Raw genomic sequence first — 23,928 nt, forward strand, 5'->3', positions numbered from 1 at the left:
CATTTCTTCTCTGCCCCCTGGGTTGAAGCCTCTACGGTGGCCGGGGGCCTCGTCCTTGTTGGCTACTGTAGTTATTTTGTTCTTCATTTTAGACCTTAATATGATTTCTGGTTACTTTGACTTATGGGACTTGGGTCCTTTCTACTGAAGTGACACATTAAAATCAATACCATCTTCCTCCAACAGTCTTTCAAATATTTGAAGACACATTATTGTACTTCTCCTTCCTTTTTTAAAAAAATCTTTACCCAAGGATATGCTTATTGACTTTTAGAGAGAGGGGGAGGGAGAGTGGGGGGGCATTGATGTGAGAGAACTTCCATTGGTTGTGTCCCATAAATGGCCTGACTGGGGATCAAACCCACAACCTAGGTATGTGTCCTGACCAGGAATCAAACCCACAGCCTTTCAGTGTATGGGATGACACTCCAACCGCCTGAGCCACACCGGCCAGGGCTCTGTTGCACTTCATGATCTGCTTTACAAACAAAATTCAGCTCAGTAAACATGGATGGAGGGCCGACTGTGCGCCAGGCATTGTGCTAGCACCCAGGACACACAGACAAGAATGTGTGTGGTCCCCGTCCTCAAGGGCCACCCAGGCAAGTGCTGGAGGCAGGGGGACCGACGCCGTAACAGGGACTGTGGGTGCGCAGAGCAAGGGAGCCTGGGCCTGGGAGCAGAAGCAGCCTCAGGGGGGACCGGATGGTGAGGGCTGAGGAAGGAAGGGGGCCCTCGCCCTGGTCTTACCATTGCCCCCGAAGGACTGCTAAGTCTCAGCCACCACATGAAACTGCTGTGGACACAATGCCGGCCCCTGTCCAGAAGCAGCAGGCCAGGTCTTTATGAATTCGTTCTAGTTTAGGTTTTCACGTGTTACTAATACATTTCCGTTTTTCTAGAGTTCTGCCGCTAAACTCTGCTGTGAGCGAGCAAAACACACTGTTCATCTTTAAAAACACACTTGAGCTTCTTTGTGTAAAGATCGAATGTCAGTCGAGTGTGGTATGTGACCCCCTGGTTTTTGGCCCTGGGTGGCCAGGGATGCCAGTCACCACCCCCCTAACAAAACTTAGGACTCTCTCCTTCAAGATCTTCCCACACACTCAGGCTATCGTTTATTTAAAATGATAATTAGTTAATTAAAATACCCCCTCTGGCTCAACTCTTTAACATTTCAGACAAGTTCCGTTAAAATTGCATTTCCCAGAAGCCTCTGGGTCTCAGGATTTTGGGGTCCCTGAATTAGTATGGCCAAGGGAAATTGGAGGGCGTTCTCACATCTCTTTGGGACAGACGCCACCTGTTAAGCCCTACTTCCTAAGGGACAGGAGAGGACTGACTTCTGATGGGCCAGGTGGAGAGAGGAGGCCGACCTGGGGGGCCAGCACCGTCTGGGTCCTCTGCCCATGCCGGGCTCTCCAGGTGGCCAGCGTTCCCAGGTCAAGGCCCGAGGCCCACGCCAGCATCAGGAAGCCAGTTTGCAGTCCGATGTTTCCTTCAGTGAGTCCACACTTCTGGGTGAGCGTGTCTTCTCTGCAGACCCGAACGTCCACTTGCGCAGATCATCCTGAGGCGACACCGGGGGGCGAGTACTGGTGACCTGGACCGTGGCCGGGGCTCCAGCCTGTTACCACGCTGGCCTCAGGGTAGCTCGGCTGATGTCTTCCGCCCTAGCGGCCTCCTTTCTCCTTTGAGTTTGAATTCAGAAAAGGAGGAGGGTCATTTTCAGTCCCCAGACCTTCAAGAGGAAAGAGGAGGAGCGACCAGGGCCGGGAGCCAGTAGGAGTGTGGGGAGGAGCCGGCGGGGAGGGAGGACCCCTTTGCGGGGCTGGGTCCATTCTGAGCTCCTGTGGGTCCTCGTCTAAGCTCACTCCGTCCACTGGGCTTGGTTTCTGGCCTTTGGAAGCTCCAGAGTCTTGTTGGAAGAGTTCATGCTCTGATCTTGTCCCTTTTCCTCCTGAGCTCTCCACCCTCCTAGAAAACTCGGGTCCTCACCAGGAAGCCAGCCCCTTGCCCACTGGGCTCCGTGGGGCACCTGTGATTCCCGCCTCCGGGTCACGGACCCTGGCTGCCCCTCGTGCCCCCAGGCCTTGCTGTCCTGTTCTCCAGCTTTGCCTGCTTCTGGGAACGCTTACCTCCTTCCGATCAATTCCTGTTTTTTGTGTGTGTTTTTTTCTTAAAAAAAAAAAAAAAAGAAAACTCAGTCCTGGGTGGTTTGGCTCAGCGGTTAGAGTGTCGGCCTGCGGTCCAGAGAGACCCGGGTTTGGTTCCCGCTAAGGGCACGTACCTCGGTTGCAGTTTGTCCCCGGCCCTGGTTGGGTCGTGCAGGAGGCAGCCACTCGATGTGTCCCTTCACGTTGATGTTTCTCTCTCTCTCTCTCTCCCTCCCTCCCACTCTATCTGAACAAAAAATGGAAAAATGTCCTCGGGTGAGGATAGAAAAAAAAAAGAAAGAAAACTCATGTCTCTCAGCAGGAAGTCAGCCTCCTGGCTGACACTACAGTTTGTGATACGTTTTCCTCGTTCTCTGAAGAAACCAGCAACAGGATTTTACTAACGGAGCCTGAGTCTGGGAGGCACCCGAGCCTCCTCCGGGCCACATCTGATAATGAGACGCAGTCTTTGCTCACCCTGCTGGCGGCCCAGCGCCCGAGAGACACGCACTTCAGACAGGACAGGCGGCCCAACAAGCAGTGGAAGGGGGGAGGGGTGAATCCCGGCTCCATGCTTGCTGGCTGTGTGACCTTGGGCAGTGCCCTCAACCTCTCTGGGCCCCACTTTCTTCCTCTACGGTCGCTTTCCACATCAGATTGCCTTGAGAGTCAGAGAGAACTCTTGGAAAGCACTTGAAACGCTGCCCGTCACGTTATAGATGTTGCCTGTCTGTGTTTGGTCTCTACAACGCTACGTCTGTGTTCAGTGACCCAGCAGGGAGGTAACAGCAGGTAAACAGCACTGGGGTACAGGTTTTCATCCTAAAGACAGGCCAAGTTGAGCTGACAAATGTGCCAGGCATATGGAAACATAAACCAAACCAGGTGGCAGGCTCGCCCGATCTCCTGGCTACCACCCCAACCCTCCTTCTCTGCTAATTAACGTGGCCTCGGCTTGCATCAGATAGGACAGAAGCCAGAGAGATTTCTTTCCGTAGCCAATTTCTTCCAGACACTTAAACAGCTGCGTCCCAAGCCCTCCACGTTTAAAATCGAGGCAGTTTAGAGCTGAGCCTCGTATGCACGTTGATGTCGAATAATGACATCTAATGGTCTCACCCACCAGCCCTCTGTGCACGTCGGGAGGTGAGGAGCAGTGGCTCATCTCCAGGTGGCTCCTGTTCAACAAAATAAGTGACAGCCAGTCCTAGAGCAATTCAGAGAGGGTGGCACCTTCTCACCCTAGCACTGACGTCATGGGATCACTTCACTGGGAGGAATTTGAGATCTGGTCCTACTTCCTGTGTTTTATGGTTGAAGGGATCACAGCCCAGAGAGATGAGGTGATGTGCCCGCTTCATGGGCAGGGATGTGACCAGAACCTGGATTTTCTGATTCTTGGTAGCGTTCTCGTCCCACGAAGCCACATCCCCTCCACTGGCAGCTTTGCTACCAGGAAGCCGGAGCAGGACACCCTGGCGCACCTCTGGGCCAAGAGAGCCTAGGATAACGGAGACAGGGACTCGGACGCGGGCTTCACGCTGGCCTGAGAGGTGCGGTAGCTTCTCTGCAGTGTTACCTGGGGAGCTGCATGGCCAGAGCAGTCAGAGAGCTGTGGCGTCCGAGGTGGTGCAGGAGGTTTTGTGTCACCTCGAGCAATCCCAGCGAGAACCCAGGGCAAGCTTGCCCTCTGCCCTGCAGCTGCGCAGCGTTGGCACCGTGGGCCGCTGCCGTCCGTCCGGAAGGGGAGAGGAGAGTCGCAGCGGCAGGAAGATGGCATGCTGTAAGTGGCTGTCCTCCTGGAAGCTCACGATTCACAGCTTGAGAGTGTTCCTCTCTGCACAGCTGCAGGCGCCTCTCGCGGTTCAGTGAAGAAGCCAGTTGGATCTCGCTAATCCTCAGCTCTGAACCGAGGCCCAGATGGGTAGGAAGCTGCGAAGATTCGCACTGAAAAGATGACGAGCTGCATCCTTCTCCTTTTCTCATTCAGTGCTCCTAGGAGTTACAGGGTTCTTCCGATATTCCACTTCTTCATGATTCGATAGGATTTGGCTTCGTGTTGCTAGGAACTTGCCCGTTTCATCTAAGTTATCCGATTTGCTTGCATGGTACTGATGTTTTTATTTAATGTATTGGGGTGACATTGGTTAATAAAATTATATAGGTTTCAGGTGTACAATTCTACAATACGTGATCTATATATTGTGTTATGCGTTCACCACCCAAAGTCAAGTCTCCTTCCGTCACCATTTATCCCCCTTACACCCACCTCTCCTACCTCCTCCCTGTCCCCTCTGGCAGTCACCATGCCGTTGTCTGTGCCTATGAGCTTTTTCGACATGCTGCACTCTTGATTTCTTTTCTTTCTAGAACTCTCTTTTCTGCCCTATTTAGAAAGCCCAGAGCTCACCACAGAGTGCCCACCTCAGATGTTTCCAATGTGTTGTTCCACGAAGCATGGAGTGGAGGCCAGGTGTGCCAAAGCGGAAGGGGCCGGCAGTTGCTTCCCCTGTGGGGGCATTTTTTTAATGGGGGCAATGGAACCAAGTATAGTGGATAGTTCTCAAGTGTTTCTGCAATCAGAGAGTTTGGTTTTGCACCCAAATCAAATGACTGCCTGGGATTCATGCATTGGGACCTTTAGCAGATTGTTTAACTTGAGATTGCCATGGAACGTATACAGTTTAGCCCGGCTGATGCGGCTCAGTGGTTGGGCGTTGACCCATGCACCAAGAGGTCGCCGGTTCAATTCCTGGTCAGGGCACATGCCCAGGTTGTGGGCCCGATCCCCAGTAAGGGGCGTGCAGGAGGCAGCCAATTGATGTTTTCTCTCATCAGTGTTTCTATCTCTTTCTCCCTCTCTCTCTAAAATTCAATAAAGAAAAAAAAATTTTTTTAAAGTATACACTTTATGTGCTGTGCTATGTAGAAGGATGTACACACATGTGTATATGTGACTTACGCATATAATTATGTCAATGATCTCACAGCAAGAGGTGGAGAAGATACAAAAACTGCGACTCGGCTGGAGCCGAGTGCCTGCGCCGGAATTAATCATCGTGATCACAGAACAGCTCCCCCGGGAGAAAGAATGGCATTTTCTAGAAAAAGAAGGAAGAAGGGAACGTGCGCTGTGTGGACTAAAGACCCAGCTGTCCCGGTCCTTTATACAGTGGTGCAGAGATGAGTGTGGGATGGCTGTGCGCACCGTCTCCGTGTCCCAGAGAACCAGGGCCCGGCCGCCGCAGCACCTGTAAAACGCCCCACGTCATGTGCCGTAGCGACTCCCAGCTCCTCGTGGGGCGCTGTCCATCCTGGTTCAGCCACGGGCCACACGCTTCTTCACAAACCCACCGATGTCATGGCGAAACCCCCACTGGACGCTGTCACCTCTCTGAGCCCCCCAACTAAGTGGCATTGCCCAGGAGGGTCTGTCTCAGACATGTCCTCTGAGATTTCCCAGTTTCCCGGGTTTGAGCCCCAGTGAAGTTCACAGAATGAGGGATCCTGAGCGGGCGCTTTCTTTGGGGAGCGCAGCCGCGTCCTGTGGCCGTTCCCGGGGGCCCAGGGCCAGGTGGGGAGAAGGGGGGGTTGGTGGGGGAAAAGCGGGGTGGGGGGGAAGTAGAGGGGGGCGGTGATGCTAACGAAGGCAGCAGCCGCGGTTTTTCTCATCCTCCTCCGGAACAGTTTGTCTTCACCTTCACTTAAAGTTTGCCGTGTCTAATATTATACCTTACCCATGGAAAGCAATTTTAACTTCTCTAAGCCTTTTCACATTTGTGATTATCGCTCTTCAAAGTAATCCTGCTGAGAGGGTATTATTCAGACGCCGAACTTCTGTGCAAATTAAAACGCTGCCTGGAATCCAAGGGGCCCTCTGAGACGCGGGAGGCGCGTCCACGCGTGGGCAGGCACGGGCCCACTCACACGTGCGCTGACGCCTCGGCCGCCGCAAACCGATTTAGGAAGAAGATGGGAGGACCCGGCGTGTCCGCTTCATTCCCGCCTGGGCTTCAGAGCCCACAGCCTGGACGTCCATTTCTCCCCCACGATCCGGATGGACGGCTCAGGGCTGTGTGTCATACACAAGGACACCCCCGGCCTTTCCGGTCCAGCTGAACACAAGCGAGACCAAGAGGTGTGCTCCTGGCCTGGGGCGGACCACAGAAGTTCTAGGAATTCGGAACAGGTGTGCATTACCTGCTGGGCACACTCAGGAAGGCTTCTCGGGACACTGGGGACTTGGATTGGCCCACAGAGGTATCTTGAAGGGCATGTCGAGGACAGGGTGGGGACGTCAGACTCCAGCAACCACACCGGACAACGGCGCTTCCACCTTATCTCCCACGGGACAGAGCTCTTTGAGCACCCACCAGTGCCCGCTTCCGTGGGCTCGGCCCTTTAGATGTTTCCACAGGCTTGTAAAGGCTCAGTCTTCGGTGTGGAGGCCACCAAGGCCTCTGATCTGTGATCAAATCTAAATGTACAATGAAGAGAATAAATGCACTGATGGGCATTAAGGGGAAGTAAGCATAGATACATTGGTGAGGGTGACTAAATGAAGGAAAAAACAAAACAAAAAAACACGAGGTGCCCAGCCGCTATTGCTCTATATGTGGCTACGTTTAGATGCCTGTCATAGGCACAGGGCAGCCATACAGTGCAGAAGCATATATCATCTTATTTGATTGTGTATTGCAATGTTATGTTGACAGGATAATTATTATGTATTCGCCTGTGGTATTGGATGGCTAGGTCTGCCCAAACAGAATATCACAGCCTGGGTGGCTTAAATAAGAGAGATTTCTGTTCTCACGGTTCTGGAGGCTGGAAGGCCGGGACCAAGGTGCTGGTGGGGTTGTTTCCTCCGAGGCCTCTCTCCGTGGCTTGCAGATGGGTGTTCTCCTGCTGCCTGTTCGTGTGGTCTGCCCTGTGCATGCAGCTGGCTGGTGTCTCTTTGTGTGCCCTGCTCTCTTCTTCTTATAAGGACACCCGTCATATTGGATTAGGGCCACCACAATGGCCTCATTTCCCCTGAACCACCTCTGGAACAGTCCAGCTCCAAATAGTCACATACCGAGGTGCTGGGGTTAGGGCTTCAACATGAATTGTGCAAGGACACAATGCAGTCCGTGGTACGTGTGTTTGCAGAGTTGATGGCCACCCTGCAGATATGTAGAAACCGGGGCCTAAGTTCTGTGATAGGAATCGGAAGTGTTCCCTTTAGAGGCAGCGTCAACCTGTGCGACTGGGCCAGTCCCTTTCGGTGCTGGCGTTGGGATTTTGCATTACTCCAGCTGAATCCTGTCCGGACACAGGTCGGCCTCGAAGCATGTAGGCACAGCCCGGAAACACACAGGCCGCGTTTCCCAGCGTCTCCATCCAGAGCGTTTGCAGAGTTTGCAGAATGATGGATGGTCTGTCCTGACTCAGGGCCCCATCCCTTGCAGTGTGTTCTCCGGAGGCTGTCACCACCCCTGCCTCGTCCCAGCGAACCCCTGAGGCACCTTGGATGGAAAAGCCCATGTGACCCGCTGCTGATGCAATGGTGTATACTTCAAGTCATTTATATTCCATGCAGGTCTGAGCAAAGCTGTAAAGTGCTCTCGGGAGCTAAATGCTACCGAGGCATTTAATCTAAGCAAAAGAAGGGTTTAGTATACATCAGCTTCCCAGGATGCAGCCGCCCCTGTAGGAGGAGGAGGAGTCCTTTCTCTGTTTGCTGACTGCTTGGTTCCGGTTTCAGAGATGGGGGAGGAGCTGACGGAGGGGTGTCTTAGGGAGGACGCAGGTTGCTGCTGCTGCGCAGAGGTCCCTCACGTGCACTTCCACAAGGGCTCTCCTGCAGGGACAGCTCAGCAGCGCCCTGTGGGCTGGGTCAGAACACGGCCCGCTGGCCACATAGCAACCAGGCAACGTGCAAGGGTTTGGAATCCGCACACGTTCCTGATTTCCAAGAGCAGGAAAGAATGTCACGCAGAAGGATGTCCGGCCTTAGAAAGCTGCAGATATTCACTCCAGCAAAGATGTGGGGCACAGCTTGGTCACATAGGAGCAGCCATTTGGGAAAATAGCAGTGTACAGGATGTGGAACTGCCTGGGTTCCTGGGAGAGCCTTCACCAGGGCCTCGGTTGCCTAGGCGATGGCTTCTTGAGTCAGTAAGAGCATTTCTGCTGCTGAGCCTGAGCCCCTGGTTCCGATGCTGTTTCTCCGCAGGGTCCATGGTGTTGCATTACTGCCCCGCTGCTCTGACAGTCCCCGAAGGGGAGGCTGATAGGGCAGCAACCACACAGGAGGCCTGTCCGTGTCTTTCACACACCTGCCCTCTCATACACCTGCCCTCTCACACACCTGTCTTCTCACACACCTGCCCTCTCATACACCTGCCCGCTCACACACCTGTCTTCTCACACACCTGCCCTCTCACACACCTGCCCTCTCACACACCTGTCCCCTCATACATCTGTCTTCTCTCATATCCGCCCTCTCACACACCTGTCCCCTCATACACCTGTCCTCTTATACACCTGCCCTCTCACACACCTGTTCTCTTATATACCTGTCCTCTCATACACCTGTCTTCTCACACACCTGCCCTCTCACACACCGGTCCCCTCATACATCTGTCTTCTCTCATATGCGCCCTCTCACACACCTGTCCCCTCATACACCTGTCCTCTTATACACCTGCCCTCTCACACACCTGTTCTCTTATACACCTGTCCTCTCATACACCTGTCTTCTCACACACCTGCCTTCTCACACATCTGCCCTGTCACACACCCGTCCCCTCACACACCCGTCCCCTCACACACCCGTCCCCTCACACACCTGCCCCCTCGCACACCCATCCCGTCGCACACCCGCCCCCTCGCACACGCGTCGCCTCGCACACCCGCCCTCTCACACACCCGCCCCCTCACACACCCGTCCCCTCACACACCCGCCCTCTCACACACCCGCCCTCTCACACACCCACTTCCTCGCACACCTGCCCTCTCACACACCCATCCCCTCACACACCCATCCTCTCACACACCCGCCCTCTCACACACCCATCCCCTCACACACCCATCCCCTCGCACACCCACCCCCTCGCACACCCGTCCCCTCGCACACCCGTCCCCTCGCACACCCGCCCTCTCACACACCCGCCCCCTCACACACCCGTCCCCTCACACACCCGTCCTCTCACACACCCGTCCCCTCACACACCCGTCCCCTCGCACACCCGTCCCCTCGCACACGCATCGCCTCGCACACCCGCCCTCTCACACACCCGCCCCCTCACACACCCGCCCCCTCACACACCCGTCCCCTCACACACCCACCCTCTCACACACCCGTCCCCTCACACACCCGTCCCCTCGCACACCCGTCCCCTCGCACACGCATCGCCTCGCACACCCGCCCTCTCACACACCCGCCCCCTCACACACCCGTCCCCTCACACACCCGCCCTCTCACACACCCGCCCTCTCACACACCCGCCCCCTCGCACACCCACCCTCTCATACACCCGCCCCCTCGCACACCCGCCCTCTCACACACCTGTCCTCTCACACACCCGTCCTCTCGCACACCCACCCTCTCACACACCCGTCCCCTCACACACCTGTCTTCTTGCACACCTGCACTTGGTGCTCAGAAGCGGGCTTAAGCATATCTCGGCACTGGGGTGGACCCCTTACTGGGTGGCTGATTAGTGTTCCCTGGTGACCTTTCAGGGTTGCAGAGAGTTAGCCCCCCTAAACAGTGGTCTCCGGGCTAATTTCTTCACATTAGCAACATGTCCCCGGGTCCACATTTCTGTGCCTCCGCTGGGCTGAGGCAGTATGTTTTCTTTAACTTGCAAGCAAAGGACAACTTATGTCATCACTAGAGTGTCACCGATTGGCACCAGCGTGGAGAGCAGGACTGTGAGGGGACCTGTGGGAAGGGTGACCAAAGTGCCCCATGTAGCCCAGGACTTTCCAGGGACACACCTGCCACTGCCACCAGCTCCCAGGCAAACTGGGATGGTTGATGCCCCGACCAGGGAAGCAAGACTTTGAAAGAATAAAAGAAGTCAGGAACTTCAGGGAACAAGTGCTTTGGAGGAAGACTGGTCATCCGTGTATAGCCAGGGAATACTGGGGACATACTTGTCTCTGGGGACTGGGGACACTTAATCCCATAATACATGCTATCACATGACCCTGCGACTCTGTCATGCTCTGGTGGTCGTTCTAAGTCAGAGGAGGGGGCGAAGGTGCCAGAAAGAGTGTGAGGGGGGCTTTCAAGTCTCAAAAGACCAAAGGAGGCTGGGAGGCCCCTATAGGAGGTTGAGAGGGACAGCCAGAAAGGTGGGCCCCGTCCTGCATCAGAGACGTCGGAGGCAGTGGCCAAGCAGCCAAGAAGCTGAAACGGGGACTAGAATCGAACGCCTGGCAGCCAGCGAGACGCCAATCAGGAACGAAGCCACGTGACGGAGCTGGCGAGAGGCTGGATTTGGTGCTGGAACACTGAGCCCGCAGTCCGGGCATGAACGCTGGCTTCTCCCTCGCGCCCCCACTCGCGCCTCAGCTGGGCCTACCCTGGAGCAGGGGACAGGGTGGGGGGCAAGTCCGTGACTCCGCACAGCCCTCTCCTGCTCCAGGCAGGCGCTGAGAGGGCGCGCGGAGAGGAGTGGCCAGGTGGGGCCAGAGGCGGCCAGGTGACATCATGGGTGTGGTCCCTGAATCAGCTTCCAGTGGGGATGGCCAGGCCAGGAAGAGGGGTCATGTCTGAACACTCAGAGGGAACGCTCAGAAGGACACAGGGTGTTGTACCCTTGGCCGTGCCTTTCCGCTCACAGATGGAGTTTGCAAACAGGGACACTAGACGGGTCTAGAGGGCACTGTTGGCTCAATGGCAGAGAGTCTCGTGAGCACCAGCTACGTGGGGGTGGTGCTTCTCTTCCCACTGGACTTCCTGAGCCCTGAGTCCATGCGAATGAGCATCCTGGCACAGAGAGGGTGATTATAATCGGATTCCGTTTCTCATTCCAGCCAGCTGCGGCTGGCTGCTTGGGGCTGGCTGCTTGGGGCTGTGGCCTCTTCCAGAACCAGCAGGAATGAGGGTTGAGATTGATTGGCCCTCTCTGCCAAAGGCGTGGCCTTGCAGCTAATGAATGCCATTGAACTTGGCTGTGCAAAGCAGAGTCCCATAATGACATACCTTGAGGTCCCCTGCGAATGCACTAGGCTTGTGCTTCTCAAAAACGTTTAAATCACCAGACTCCTTTCTTCATATGGAATTTCACATGGACACAGATCAAAGCAGGGCTCTTCTGGCCAAACTGAGGAGAGAGGATGGGAGCCTCTTCTCTTCCCTCTTGGTCCTGAGACAGCTCCATGGAGCACAGTTTGAAAACCACTGGGAGGAACTACTTTAGGAAAAGGCCAGGGAGGATCTCTCTGCAAGGATGATATTCAAACTGAGATCTGAGAAGAGTTAGATGAAGGCCATTTCAGGCACAGGAACAGCAAGTGCAAAGGCCCTGGGGTGCGTACACGTTTAGCTAGTTTCAGACAGAGAGTGCTCTTTCAGGTGGCTAGAGTGTAGGGAGTGGGGGGCGGTCAAGGTAAGAAGTAAGATCAGAAAAGTAGGCAAGGGCCACTCAGGTAAAATCATGGGAGCAGGGTGAGGAGTTTGGATTTTATTCTGAGTGTGGTGGGGAGCTCTTTGGGGGGAGTGGGGGTTGAGCAGGATTGAGAATTATAATCTGATGACATTTTTGAAATGTCACTGGTTATTATATGAGGGGCAAGAATAGAAGTTATTTTTCACAGTAGTTTACGTGAGAAATGAGAAATGCTGGCAGCCTGGCTGGGTAGGCAGCAGTGAGCGTTTAGGGGTTGGAGGGGCAGTGAGCATGGTTTGGGGGCGTGCCCTCTCATCAGCGGGCTGCGGGGGTCCAAGGAGACCAGGTGAGCACCCTGTCTGCGTATCGCCTGCAGAATCCCTGACCTTCAAGACCCTGTTCCCCCTGGAAACCTTCCCCGGCCCAGCATGATTGTCGCTATTGAGGAGTTGACTCTGCCGTTTACTGCTGGGTATCGCGCCCCCTTTTCCTAAAGATGACTGGTTGCGGGAGGGCCTTCCCGTTGTCTACTGCAGCTCCCTGATCTTACAGATGGGTGGACCCCGGGTTCAGAGCTGACCCTGAACTCAGGTCTCTCAATCCATCCTCCCCACCCCCGACTCTGGCACATTTCCGCATCATCCTCAACCTCAACTTTTCCTTTGTATTGTCTCATATTCCCAGCTAGATTATATGTTTTTTTTTCCCATCTTTTTGAGATTTATGATTCTTAAGAGCAGGGATCCTGTCTTCTTCTTTGATCTCCCTCACCTCTAGCATGATGCTGGGCCCAAGCACAGGAGTTCAGCAAACATTTGCTGGTTGGCTGCTCTGTGCACCACGGAGCTCAGTGTCCCAGGAGTTTCCCCCTCCCTCCGCCCCGTCAGGTTGGCCTGCCTCCCCACACCAGGCCTGACATCGCTGAGACCTGGCATCCCCACGGCTGTGGGTCCTACCACCCTGTCCCGAGCCTGCCACTCCTCACAGCGGGTCTGGGCCAGAGCAGAGCCAGGCTCCAAAGGGAAGGGCTTGGGGCGGAGCTCTGTGCATTGACTTGTTTCACTAGGACTCCACTTGTCTTGGAGGCTAGGGGGAGGTGCTGTGAAGACAGGGCTGTGCATTGTTACTTTTTTCTTTTGTGAATCCTCATGAGAAATACAACGGCAGATTCTGAAGAGCTGGCCCCAGAGGGGAGAGTCGGCTATGGGGGACTGAGGAGGACTTCATACTTGCCTAAAGCATCACTGTTCTTTGGGTGAATGGAAGGGGGTGCACTTCCCACTGCTGCACTATCTATGACCGCCCCTTCATTGAGATAGTTTCAATGGAGACATTTAAAATCTGCAGTGGTTCCCAGAGAACCCCGGTGAGGTGGTGGTGGAGGGTGGGAGACTCCACTCCACACTCCCCCGCGCCAATCCACAGGTGCGAGAGGCGGGTTCAGCGCCTGGACAGAGAGCTGGGTCCGGCGGGCTCCTTGCCACTGTGTCCCGTCACCCCGCTGGCTGTGGAAACGCATTGTTATTTCCACTGTCAGAATATGCTGCCGAGGAACCATGACAGCACGTTGTTACTAAGTCAGTCCATTTGCTGAGGCTCTGCCTTGTGCCTGCGTAGGCCCCTCTCTGGTCATTGACGCGCATTCTCAGATTGGAATCCGTAAGGGCAGCAGGACAGAGAGATGGAAACCCTTGCTCGCAGCAGAAAACAGTAGCAGAAGTGGACACTAACCAGCCTCTGCCGACTCTCGCTTGTTGTCACATGGACCGCATACGATTTGCCTGAAGGGCCCTCCTTAGCGAGAACCCAAAAGTTTTCTCCCGTCTGTGGAGACAGTGACAAGCACTAACAAAAGACACTTTAAAAGGTTTGGAAGTCTCAGAACAGACAGGAAGTTAAGGCGGGAAGATCCCCCAGTTAGCCGCAGTAACATAGCAACAAGATGTGTGTTCTCACCAACCGGGGCCATTGCCCATGGGTAACCAGTCCGCATGGACGTAATCGCTTCCCCCTGGATTTACCCACGGCACCCTGGGTGTCCTGTCCACCCGCTCGCAGAGATGCCGTTAAAATAGTGCATGTCAAGGCGTCTCAGCTACGGCAGCTTGGGAAGACCAACACTTGCCGGAGGTCGACCTTCGTTCCCAGAACAAATTCTTGGTCTTGATCGGGAATATCATGCACCTTTCAATGTGCGTACAGCTCATGTGAAGTCCTGGGTGACCTCAGTCCCATCCAGGGCTTTGATGTATAATGTGACTCTGTTCACATCGCTAGCTCAGAACTTTCTCTCAGGCTCCAGATTATGGGTCCGAGTGCCTTAACATCCCAAGGGCAGCTCAAATTTGAAGGCAGTGTGCATGCACGCGCGCGCACACACACACTTCCTGTCCTAAGTATGTCTGGTGCCACTATGGCCATTTAAATTATTGCAAGGTCCCGGGCCTGAGGGCTGGAAGAAACTTGGTCATCGGGAGGCAAGAGGCATTAAGCAAATGTAAGCCTAACGTCCCTCTTTTTTTCCTGACCCCTAAAAAATTGTCCTTGTCCCTCTGCCTTCCACCGACCCAACCCAGCCTGTCCAAATTGTGCAGACTTCTTCAGTCTACTGCTCCCATCCGTGGTGACAGAAGAACCACAAGACACAGAGGATGCTGGGAAAAGCTCGTGAACTCATTTTAGCTACACCAAGGCGCTCTAGTGGTTAAAATGGGTGTATAATCCTGTAGCATTTTCTCATCTCCTGTCTCTTCTAGCAATCTTCTCATTGGTTAATGTGAGTCACGTTTTGTTTAGAGGGGCGGTCCCAACATTAAATCAGTTCGGGAAATGCCGCATAGGACCAGGTTGGAAAAGCTAGCGCATGCACACCGGGTCATGAATCTTCACCGTGAGAAGTCGTGGGCAGACCTTTCCGCAGGCTGTTGATTCTGCTGCCACTTGGTAAACGTATCTCGCAGGGTTCGCGCGCCATGGAGAACTCTGGGAAACGTTGTTCTGCAGGGAACAGGAAAGGGTTTCCAGGACTTGGATGACCTGTTGATCCATGGATTAAAGGAAAACCCAATATTGTAGCAAGACATTATCAATAGAAAGAAAAGAATAAAGGTATCTTTCCCCTTGAAAAAAGTAGCAAATGGGGTGTTTTCTGTCTCTCCAAAGAAAGACAATGAATTAATTGTTCAATGCTTCAGAAAAAGGGACTCGAGGCTCTCTGCCTCACTCCACCCTACACGAAATGCTAGTGTGATATTTATTAGTATTTTCCCAAAGGAGCTGCTTCTGGAGTTTGTCCAGCACTGGACAGTGACTGGAGAGCAAGGAAGGCTTGATCTCTTACTACCTGTCTCCTCCACATGACTAATTCCAGCCATTGAACTTGTTAGCTGCTTCCTGTTACCTGTTTTCTTTTTTCTGACTCAAGAACACTGGGACTGAATAAACCTCACTTCTCTCTTTCTCTCTCCCTCTCCTCTTCCCTTTCCTGCTCCACTCCCCCACCCCCTCCCCCTTCTTTCCCTGCCCTTCAGGAACCTTCTGCATCATATCACTGTGCACCTGTGTGGCCGGGATCAACTTCGAGCTGTCACGCTACCCTCGCTACCTGTACGGACTCCCCGATGACATCAGCCATGGCTACGGATGGTCCATGTTCTGTGCGTGGGGGGGCCTGGGCCTCACGCTCATCTCGGGCTTCTTCTGTACCTTGGCCCCTTCTGTCCAACCTGTCCCGAGGACCAACTGCCCTAAATCCAGACCCGAGAATGGGACAGTGTGCTAAAAGACAAACCCATACATATATATATATATATAAATATATATATAATATACATATATAAAACGAAATTCGACCCCGATGAGGCCAATGCCAAGGCAGAGCGGAGGTGGCCCGGGCACCGCATCTCGGACTTTGTGTGTGTGGCCTCATCACCGAGATGGGGAGGGAGTTCCCACCCCGTGGCTCTTCCATCAGTTCTTAACTTTCGGCTCCATATTTCCTTGAAGACAGAGTGAACGTCACCGCTCGAGACAGCATCCTGATCCCTGTCACTCAGGAGGACGGGGTGGGGCTGGGCAGGGGCAGTGCCGGAGTGGCATCTGTGTGGAGAAGGAAGCGCCACCTGCTGGGCTGGGCACTCCAACACCCATCGTATCACCGAGAAGCAACACCCTTATTCACAGAATGTCACCAGACCTCCGAGGCCGTGGTGGGACCCCTCCTGCCCTTCCTGCTCTGGTCTCCTTCCTGGTCCACCAGCCACACGCCAGGAGTGGAGGACACAAAGCAAGAAGGACGTTTTCTCGTTGCTGCCAGACTTTTGGACAAAGTGCTGGAGGTGGAAAGGGGGAGAGGTCAGCCCGCTGAGAGGCGAGATCGGCCCCAGGAGAAGGACCGTTCAGCGGATGCTCAGAAAACCCGTCCTACCTTCCAGCTGCCTTACACTGAGTCCAACAGAGGCCGCCCTGCCCCCAACCGCACCTGCACTCCGCAGGCAGATGGAGCCTTGGAGTGATGCTGTGATGTGCGTGTGCGTGTGCGTGTGTGTGTGTGCGCACTTAACTACTTTGGGTGGTTTCCTTTTTTCCTTTTCACCTTTTAAAATGGAAATACTGCATCATGACTGTTGTCTCTATCCATTGGGGTGGTTTCGGCGCCCAGCAAGGAGGCCCTGAAGAAAATGAGGGGCAGGCCCGCGCGGGTGCCGGCTCTGCAGCTCTGGTCCCTGGAGCGTGTGCGTGGGGTGGATGCTTGCTGCGTGTGGGTTTTATCGTGTGCGTTGCATTTTTCTATTATTTTTAGTGCAGCTGAAATTCCCGGAGGGCAGAATCGAGAATGAAACCACTGGGCCGAGGACCCTGTGGCTCTCCACACCCCCGTTCTGGGCCACCACGGGCTCTGGTCCTCTCGTTGCAGAAGTCCCCTGCTCAGCTGGGCACCAGAGCCGGGAGCCGAGACGGGGCGCGGTCCCGGAGGAGGACGGGGCCTCTGTGGCTGTCGTGCGAGTCTGTCCTCCAAGGAGGCCTTCTCCTCCCCACCACGGAAGCTGTCCTTCGTCACTGGACATCTGCCCCTTCCCTAGAGGCGACTTCTGTACAGGTGAAAGAAAAGGGTCACGTGCAGAGAGAGCACCTCCATGTCCCGTGGGCTCAAGTTTGTATGATATTGTGTAAATTAACGGAGAACTCTCGACTCTTCCTTCCCCTCTTGAGAGTCAAGGCCACGAATCCCAAAATAGCCGTCACAGTGGCTAGCACCCGAGCAGATGTGCTCCCACCGGTGCCTCAGGCTCATTTCAGCCAATTGGCCCTCGGCAGGTGATGGCGCCACCGGGTCAGCGGAGGGGCAGGAGCAGCTGGCAGCCGCCTCAGTGACCCTGCTGGGGCTGAGCGGCCTGGGGAGGCAAGGAGAGAGTCCTCGTGTTCCACAGCGGGGGGCAGCCATGTAGCTGAGAATTCAGATGCGTCAGAAATAAATGTGCTCTGGGAACTTTGCCAGCCACTCAGCAGCCTTCCTTCCCACCCAGGCACTGTGTCATCCGTCTCGCTCCAGTCTCCACCTCTCTCACCTCCTAACCACTCAGCTTCTGCCTCTCCCGTCCACCAGGCTGCCAGTCCTGCCTGTCCCCTCATCTGCTCCTTTTGACTGTGCGTAACTCACATCCGGCTAGGACACCTGGTGAGCATGAATGGGCCCGACTGGGGGTCTGTGTGTGTGTGTATCTCTCTGGTGCATTTGTGTATGTTCGTGCCAACATGTACCTGGACGCAGGTGTGGGTGTGCCCTTTAAGACTTCCTTGCCAGGGACGCTGTCAGCTTCTGCAAAAGGTCTTGCTTGTGAGTCGTGCCCTGCGTGTGGGTGTGCTGGGCAGTGAGGGGTGTAGCAGGAAATGCTGTTAGCTTCCAACTTGGCTTCTAAGGATTATTTCTGCAACCGAGGATTGAGTCTATAAGAAGGGAAATCATTTTCAGGAAAATCCAGCTTTCCATCGCACGGAGAACGGTGGAAATTTTCTTTGGAAAGTTAGATCCCCCCTGAGGGGAAGGGTGTGATTGGGCGCGAGGGAAAGGAGGCCTTTGTCTTCCTTCCAAGTGTCCTGAGTGGGCTCCACCGAGCGGAGAACCAACCGCAGGAGTCCCCGAGTGTCCGTTTGGTGTGTGACCCGACTCAAATTCCAGCAGTTTTCCAGTTGCAGGAAAATGGGGAGTCTCCTAAAGGGGGCAGTGTGCTAGCGATCATTTAAACTTTTCTTTAGCAGCCATGTCTGAGGATCCGCCTCACAGACCAGTTATTATTTTGCCATGCTTGCTGTGAATAGCTCTCCAAGTACTAACGTTTATGATGGACCATTAACACTGCTTATGGCATCCCTTGAAACCTTCCCGAAATGTTAGGGGGACTCCTGGGACAGAAGCGAACCATCTGGGCTCAATTCACCGTCAGCAGGGTGGGAGCTTGGAGTGGCTGTTTTTTGAAATGGGGCCAGATAGGTACAAACGCACACACTCGGGGTCCGATCCTGCTTGGGGCCCAGAAAATGCCCGGCCACGTGGCCAGGATGGAAGTCCTGTACAGACAGCAAGTCCTGCCCCATGGGGGAGCTTCCCAGGTGGCCCTGATCCCTCCCGCATGGGAGCTGGAGCCCGGATGGAAACAAGCCACTCCAAGCGGTTGATGAAGCTTTGTGTGGTATGAGGTGCTGAGGAAGAAGAGAAGGAAGAAAGGGAGGAGAGAGAAGGGGGAGCCTGACCCTGAGACTCTTTAAGTCAGATTCGGCTAACTCCATATCAGTGTAGAACCCAGCCTTCTGAGGGATATAGGGTCAGCAACCTCACTAACGCCCCCAGCCCCCAGCCCAGGTCAAGTTCAAACTCCTTGCAGGTGTGCATGCCCGGTCTATGACCTTGGTGTGACTTGAGCTCCATGCATGCCAACCTGGAGCACAGGGCCACTTGAACTTGATGTCCTTCCTTACCCTGTGAGAGAGAAGAGTCAGGAAAGGGGGGTGTCTACCTGGAAAGAAGTCTTATTTCTTTCTCTCCCCATTTGGGGAGTTATAGTTTCTTCTTTTATTTCCTTTTCCCCTCTCCACTCACTTCTATGTTCCTTCTGCATCAACGGCGGTCAATTAACATAGCTAATTAACATAGCTAATTTGTCTCTAGAGAGGCTCCCACACGCCAAGCAGCCCCTTCCCTGTTTGCTGAGGCTCCAGGTTTCATAAGGCCCGTGGCTCCTGGGCATCAAAATCTAAAAGATTTAAAAATGTGCCTGTTCCAGCTTCACCCCCAGCCTTTCAACAGCTCTACCCTTTCAACGTCAGGGATCATGAAATCGCAGACTTGACAACTCCACCAAACCAAGACCCCATGTGCACATGGCCCAGGGCCCCGGTGCCGTTTCAGTACCTTCTCATTGAGGATAAGGGAAGAAGATAGTCTGAGACTCTGAAACTGGGCCCTACGTTTTAATATTTACCCACAGTCATAAGAGGCCTCAGATGAAGTTATGACCTTTATTTATGCTGAGCCAGTGGGAGGTCGTGCTGCTCTGGCTCCGAAGCTGCCCACCTGAGTCAGATTCCGAATGATGAAATCAAGTACATCCCCCCGGAGGCCTCTAGCCTTGACTCTGTCTTCACCTGGTTTATCCTGAGCTGCACCAATCAACTGATCTTCAAGTATCTTGGGAGAGGGAGTGGGAAGAAATGTTCTGGTCATCTGTGTGTGGGATGCTTGGTAGGTGCTTAGAGCTAAGATGAGGCCAACTTTCTGGAAGTGTCTCCTCTGCCCCAGGGACCCAGCATCCCGGGGGACATATCTATCCAGCCCTTTCCAAAACATAGGATGAGTCATAGTGAGGGGATTTCATCACTGATAAAAATATTTGGTGCACACTAGTCGGATTGGCTTCTGTGCTGTCGGCCAGCTGGGATATAGTTGAGGCGGGGGCAATTGTTAAACAGCCCCCGGAGCTGATGGGCCAGAAGAGGCTGGGGCCCCTCGAAGCAGTCGGCTTGGTGAGCTGTTTGCCTTCTTCCCGTGGTTGCCCCACGGTGCAAACTGTTTCTGACGCGTTCTTTTTGTTAGTCCTTAGACGACGTTATTATCAGCTATTAGATTTTTTTTTTTTTTCAAAAGAGTCCATGCTTACTGTAGAAAATGAGGAAAATGGAAAGATTGTTCTGAATCCCATGGCCCTGAGGCACACAAGGGTCAGAGCCCCAACAGGGCCGGGTCGGTGGTTGTCTCTGGTTCAGAAGGGTGGGCCATGGCTGCAGAGCCGCCCCGATCTGTGTGGCGCTGACCTTGTCTGTGTCCTTGGCAGCAGGACACCAGCTCTGAGGCCCAGAGGCAGCAGAGAGGCCTCAACACCAGAGCCTAGTGCAAGGCTTGGAACGAACCTGCGAGTCTCCTTCTTTGGGATTTTCTTTTCTTTTTATTTGTTGCGTGCCATTGCAGTCTGGTTGTAGGTGTGAGAGCATGGCAGCTGGAGCAGCTGTCAGGGAGCTACACTGTCCCACCTGCCACTGTCACTGCATTTCAGCTCGGCATGCAAGTGACATGTGACTCCGGGCACGGGGTCTCTTCTCTGTACTTGAACTTCCTCATCCCCCAAGTGAGGACAGCGATAACCCGTTACCTCGTGGCCTAGGAAGGGTGACAGAGGCCTTGCAGAGTGATGTGCAAACAGCAAGTGTCACGTAAGTTACGTGCTGTCCGAATTATCCTGGGGCAGCAGAGCCCCTGCTCACTGCTAGAACGATGATGAGAGCGAGGGGTCATCTTGGCCACCTGTCAACTTCAGCACATGGGATTTAGTCCACCACTGGGGTCCTTCAGAGAAGGTAGCTCTCTCATCCACCCACCCAGGCGTTCGTTCTTCCTTGTGCCCAAAGCCAGTTTTGCAAAGGACACTCTGAACCTCTTGCTTATGCCCAGAGGTGACGAGATGAGTAAACCATAGCAGCAAATAGCATATATGAGCTAACACAGTTAACCGTTAACCAAGGCACAGGTCCATGCCTTATTTTCTTCTTCACCATCCTCCTCACGTGATTTCTAGCTGTACATGCTTGAGTGGTGGGAGGGAATCAGATTCTGAACCATTTTCACAGTCTGTTCCGGCTCAGACTGGGAGCAGGTGTAAGGAATGGGGATCTCTGTCGTTAATGGATACGCTGAGGCGTCTGCAGACGTGTGTGGGCTCCTGCAGGAATTCCTTTGCATGGTGCCTTCACCGGGGGAGGTTCTGGTGGGATCCTGTTTGGGGAAACTGAATCTTAGGATCTACACAGGGAAAGAAGGCTCTTCCAGAAGGGTCTGCACCCTCTGCTTTGCAGGTGATCAGGGCTCGGTATTATGCTAAGACCTCCTCTTAGGGACGGCAAGTCAGTGCTCCCTGTGTGGATGGAGCCCCACTGCACTGGGGTTGGAGCCCACCCACTGTAGGGGGTGTTTGCTCACTAATGAGAAAACTGGGTGTGAGCTTGGGGGGTGCACAGCAGGAGCTCCCACCTGGCCTCCCTTTGACAGACACTGAGCTCAGCCATCGAGACACCTTCTCTTCGTTCCCAGGGACTGCGGGTTGCTCCTTGGGGAACCCTATCCCTCCGCCCTCTCCCGGCTCCGTGTCTCCCTCTGGTGAAGCCTCTCCCTCCCTGTGCCGCTCACTTGCAGGCCTTTCCAGCCTGGATGCATCGGGGTGTCTGTGCTGTTGTACGAGTGACGACCCTTTCTCGTGGAGACCTCCCACTCACCCATTCTCATACCCTGTCCCGTCTCTGCCCATGGTGTGACTTTTGCTATCCAAGACTGTCTGTAAAAATGTACAAATAAAAGTGGGAACTGAACACAAGGGGGGGGGACTTGAGAGGAGACGAGTGCCCTGCTGGAGCCCTAGTTTCCTGAGGTGGGCTCCCCCCGTCCTGACTGCGGGAGTTGAAGAGAGGGAAGCCACTGGGAGAGGACCATTTTCTGGTCGTTTCTCTGGTGGTCACTAGTGTCTGCGTGTGACTCTCTGTTCTGGAGGTTTTTACCTTTAAAGTAAAATATATTTTCCAAAAAGTGAAAGCAGGTCGTCAGAGTCTGAAGGGTGAAGGTGATCACGAAGGTCAACGCAGAGACCTGGTCCTGGGGTCGAATCAGCAGCTTTGTCGCTGGCTTGCTCGGGGCCTCGGGCACGTCTTGTTACCTCACCATGTCTCCGTGTCCTTCCAGCCGGACGGGGGGCAGGGGGGCTCCCAGGGCTCCTGGCCATTCTGCTGCTATTTTAGAGAGGCCCCGAGCCCACGCAGGTGCGTGCGGCCTGGAGGTCCACCTGGAGCGCCCCTCCCTGCCCCTCTCGGCCCGTCCAGTCCTCAGAAAGTCCCCGCGCTCACGGCCAGCGTGCGCTCAGAGTCCAAAGCCTTCGATCTACCTTTCATTCTCAGATGCCTTCCCCCCGCTCTGACGGTCTCGCTGCACTGCTGTGGCCAGAGCTTGGCTGTGCTGGGCTGGGAGAAAGACCACCCAAGGACAGGATGCCCGTGATTGCTTTGTAATCTGTGACTCTCCACACCGACCTCCATGGTGCTGTCAGGAGCGGGGCGTCTGCCCAAGGGATGCTGCCAAGTCAGAAGGAAGAAACCCCCAGTGGGGGGGTGGGGTTGAGGCAGCGGGCGGCAGAGGTGGGTTGGTGGTGGAATTAAGACGAAGGAACCTTTTGAAGGGCAAAGGGCAGAATCACAGAGCGTCCTCAGCGTGGCGGCCGAGGTGGAGCCCCAAAAGTCAGGGCACCCCGAAGCAGGAGGAAGTGGGAGAGAGGAGCAGGGTGGGTGATCTTATAACACGGAGAGCTGCCTCCCCCCAGGACTGAGAAGACTGGGTGCCCAAGAGCGAGAGTCACACTAGGCTTGGCCAGTGACCTAACCCCTCCCGCTCCCTGGCACCTTCTTCCCAAGCCTTCCTCTCCTCTGAGGGTCCACCGTGACCACCCCTGGGACCAGCTTCAGGAAGGCCGTTTAACCCAGTGCTGTCCAACAGAGAGAGACTGCGAGCCACAAAAGCGACTTAAATGCCATTCGAGTAGTGATAGACACAGTAGCCCCGTTTTTCAAAGTCCAGGGAAACGGGCGAAATTCATTTTAACACAGATTGTAACCCACCATACCAAAACGATTATTATTTTAACATAAAATCAACATAAAAATTTACTGGAGTATGGCATATTCTTTTTCTTTTTCTTTTCTTTTCCGGATGAAGCCTTTGAAGTCCAATACGAATTTTTTTCCTTAGAAAACATCTCAGTTCGAGTCAGTGACATTCCCAGCGCTCGGTAATCACATGTGGGTACTGGCTGCCACAGAGGAGAGGGGAGATTCAGATTCTTCACGAGACTAAAGGGGGCCGCCTCACCCGCGAGTCACTCAGAGCTCATGTCCGACAGAGGCTGGACGTCAGGGTTGGCCCAGAGTAGAAAGAACAGGAGCCTGTCCAGGCTGCCATCCTGGCTTCTACCTGCTTAGTCAGAGGAGACCCGTGCATATCGAATACACGTCCCCCCTGCCTGGAGGGGTATCAGCACTGCCCCTGGGCATAGCCCCAGTGCCCTGTCGAGGTCCTAGAGGCCAAAGCAGGTCACTTTCTTTAGCTACTAGAGCATCAGCTTATTTCTTATCCAGACTCCCATTATCTTACAGTGATGGGGGTGAGGGCAGCAGGGGGGGGGGGCATAATTAATTTCTTTGTTAAGAATGAAGATCTCCACAGTCTTTGGTCATCTGGTCCAGTCACCTGCTGACAACATCTCACCAATATTTGGAGCCGTTTGCTCAACCCCTTCCTTCCCTTAAATGTGTATCTTAAAGTCAAATGCTAAAAGGGGACACTCTGGGAAGAGCAGAGGCCACAGGCAGGCTGGGTGTCCTGGGAGGTGACAGTCACAAGCTCTGTCCTTTGCCCTGGGACTTGGTCCACCATTGCCTATCTATTCCCTGTCCGGGACCTTCCTTAGAAACCTCTTTTGTTCAGGGGGTAAAAGACAAGTTGCAAGGTCTTGGTGCAGAGAAAAGAATACAATATGAGCAAATAACTCCTCCTCCTCAAAGCCTTTCAAAGAGCCAGTATGACAAGGTTTGACTCGTTTGAAATGTAACATTCTGAGCCTTGTGTTACTGAGCGAGAGAGA

At 54.2% G+C, this 23,928-nt stretch overlaps 1 protein-coding gene across 1 annotated transcript in view; it reads left to right on the forward strand.

Annotated features, from left to right (window-relative positions):
• The window catches only part of TMEM178B (transmembrane protein 178B), a 338,552-nt gene extending 323,010 nt beyond the window's left edge, over positions 1 to 15,542 (forward strand). Inside the window, exon 4 of the mRNA XM_036247215.1 lies at positions 15,292 to 15,542. Coding sequence (XP_036103108.1) covers positions 15,292 to 15,542 — 251 coding nt within the window. The remainder of the gene's footprint in view (positions 1 to 15,291) is intronic.
• The last annotated feature ends 8,386 nt before the right edge of the window (positions 15,543 to 23,928 follow it).

This window comes from Molossus molossus, unplaced genomic scaffold (genome assembly GCF_014108415.1).
Source record: "Molossus molossus isolate mMolMol1 unplaced genomic scaffold, mMolMol1.p scaffold_m16_p_7, whole genome shotgun sequence".
Classification (NCBI taxonomy): domain Eukaryota; kingdom Metazoa; phylum Chordata; class Mammalia; order Chiroptera; family Molossidae; genus Molossus; species Molossus molossus.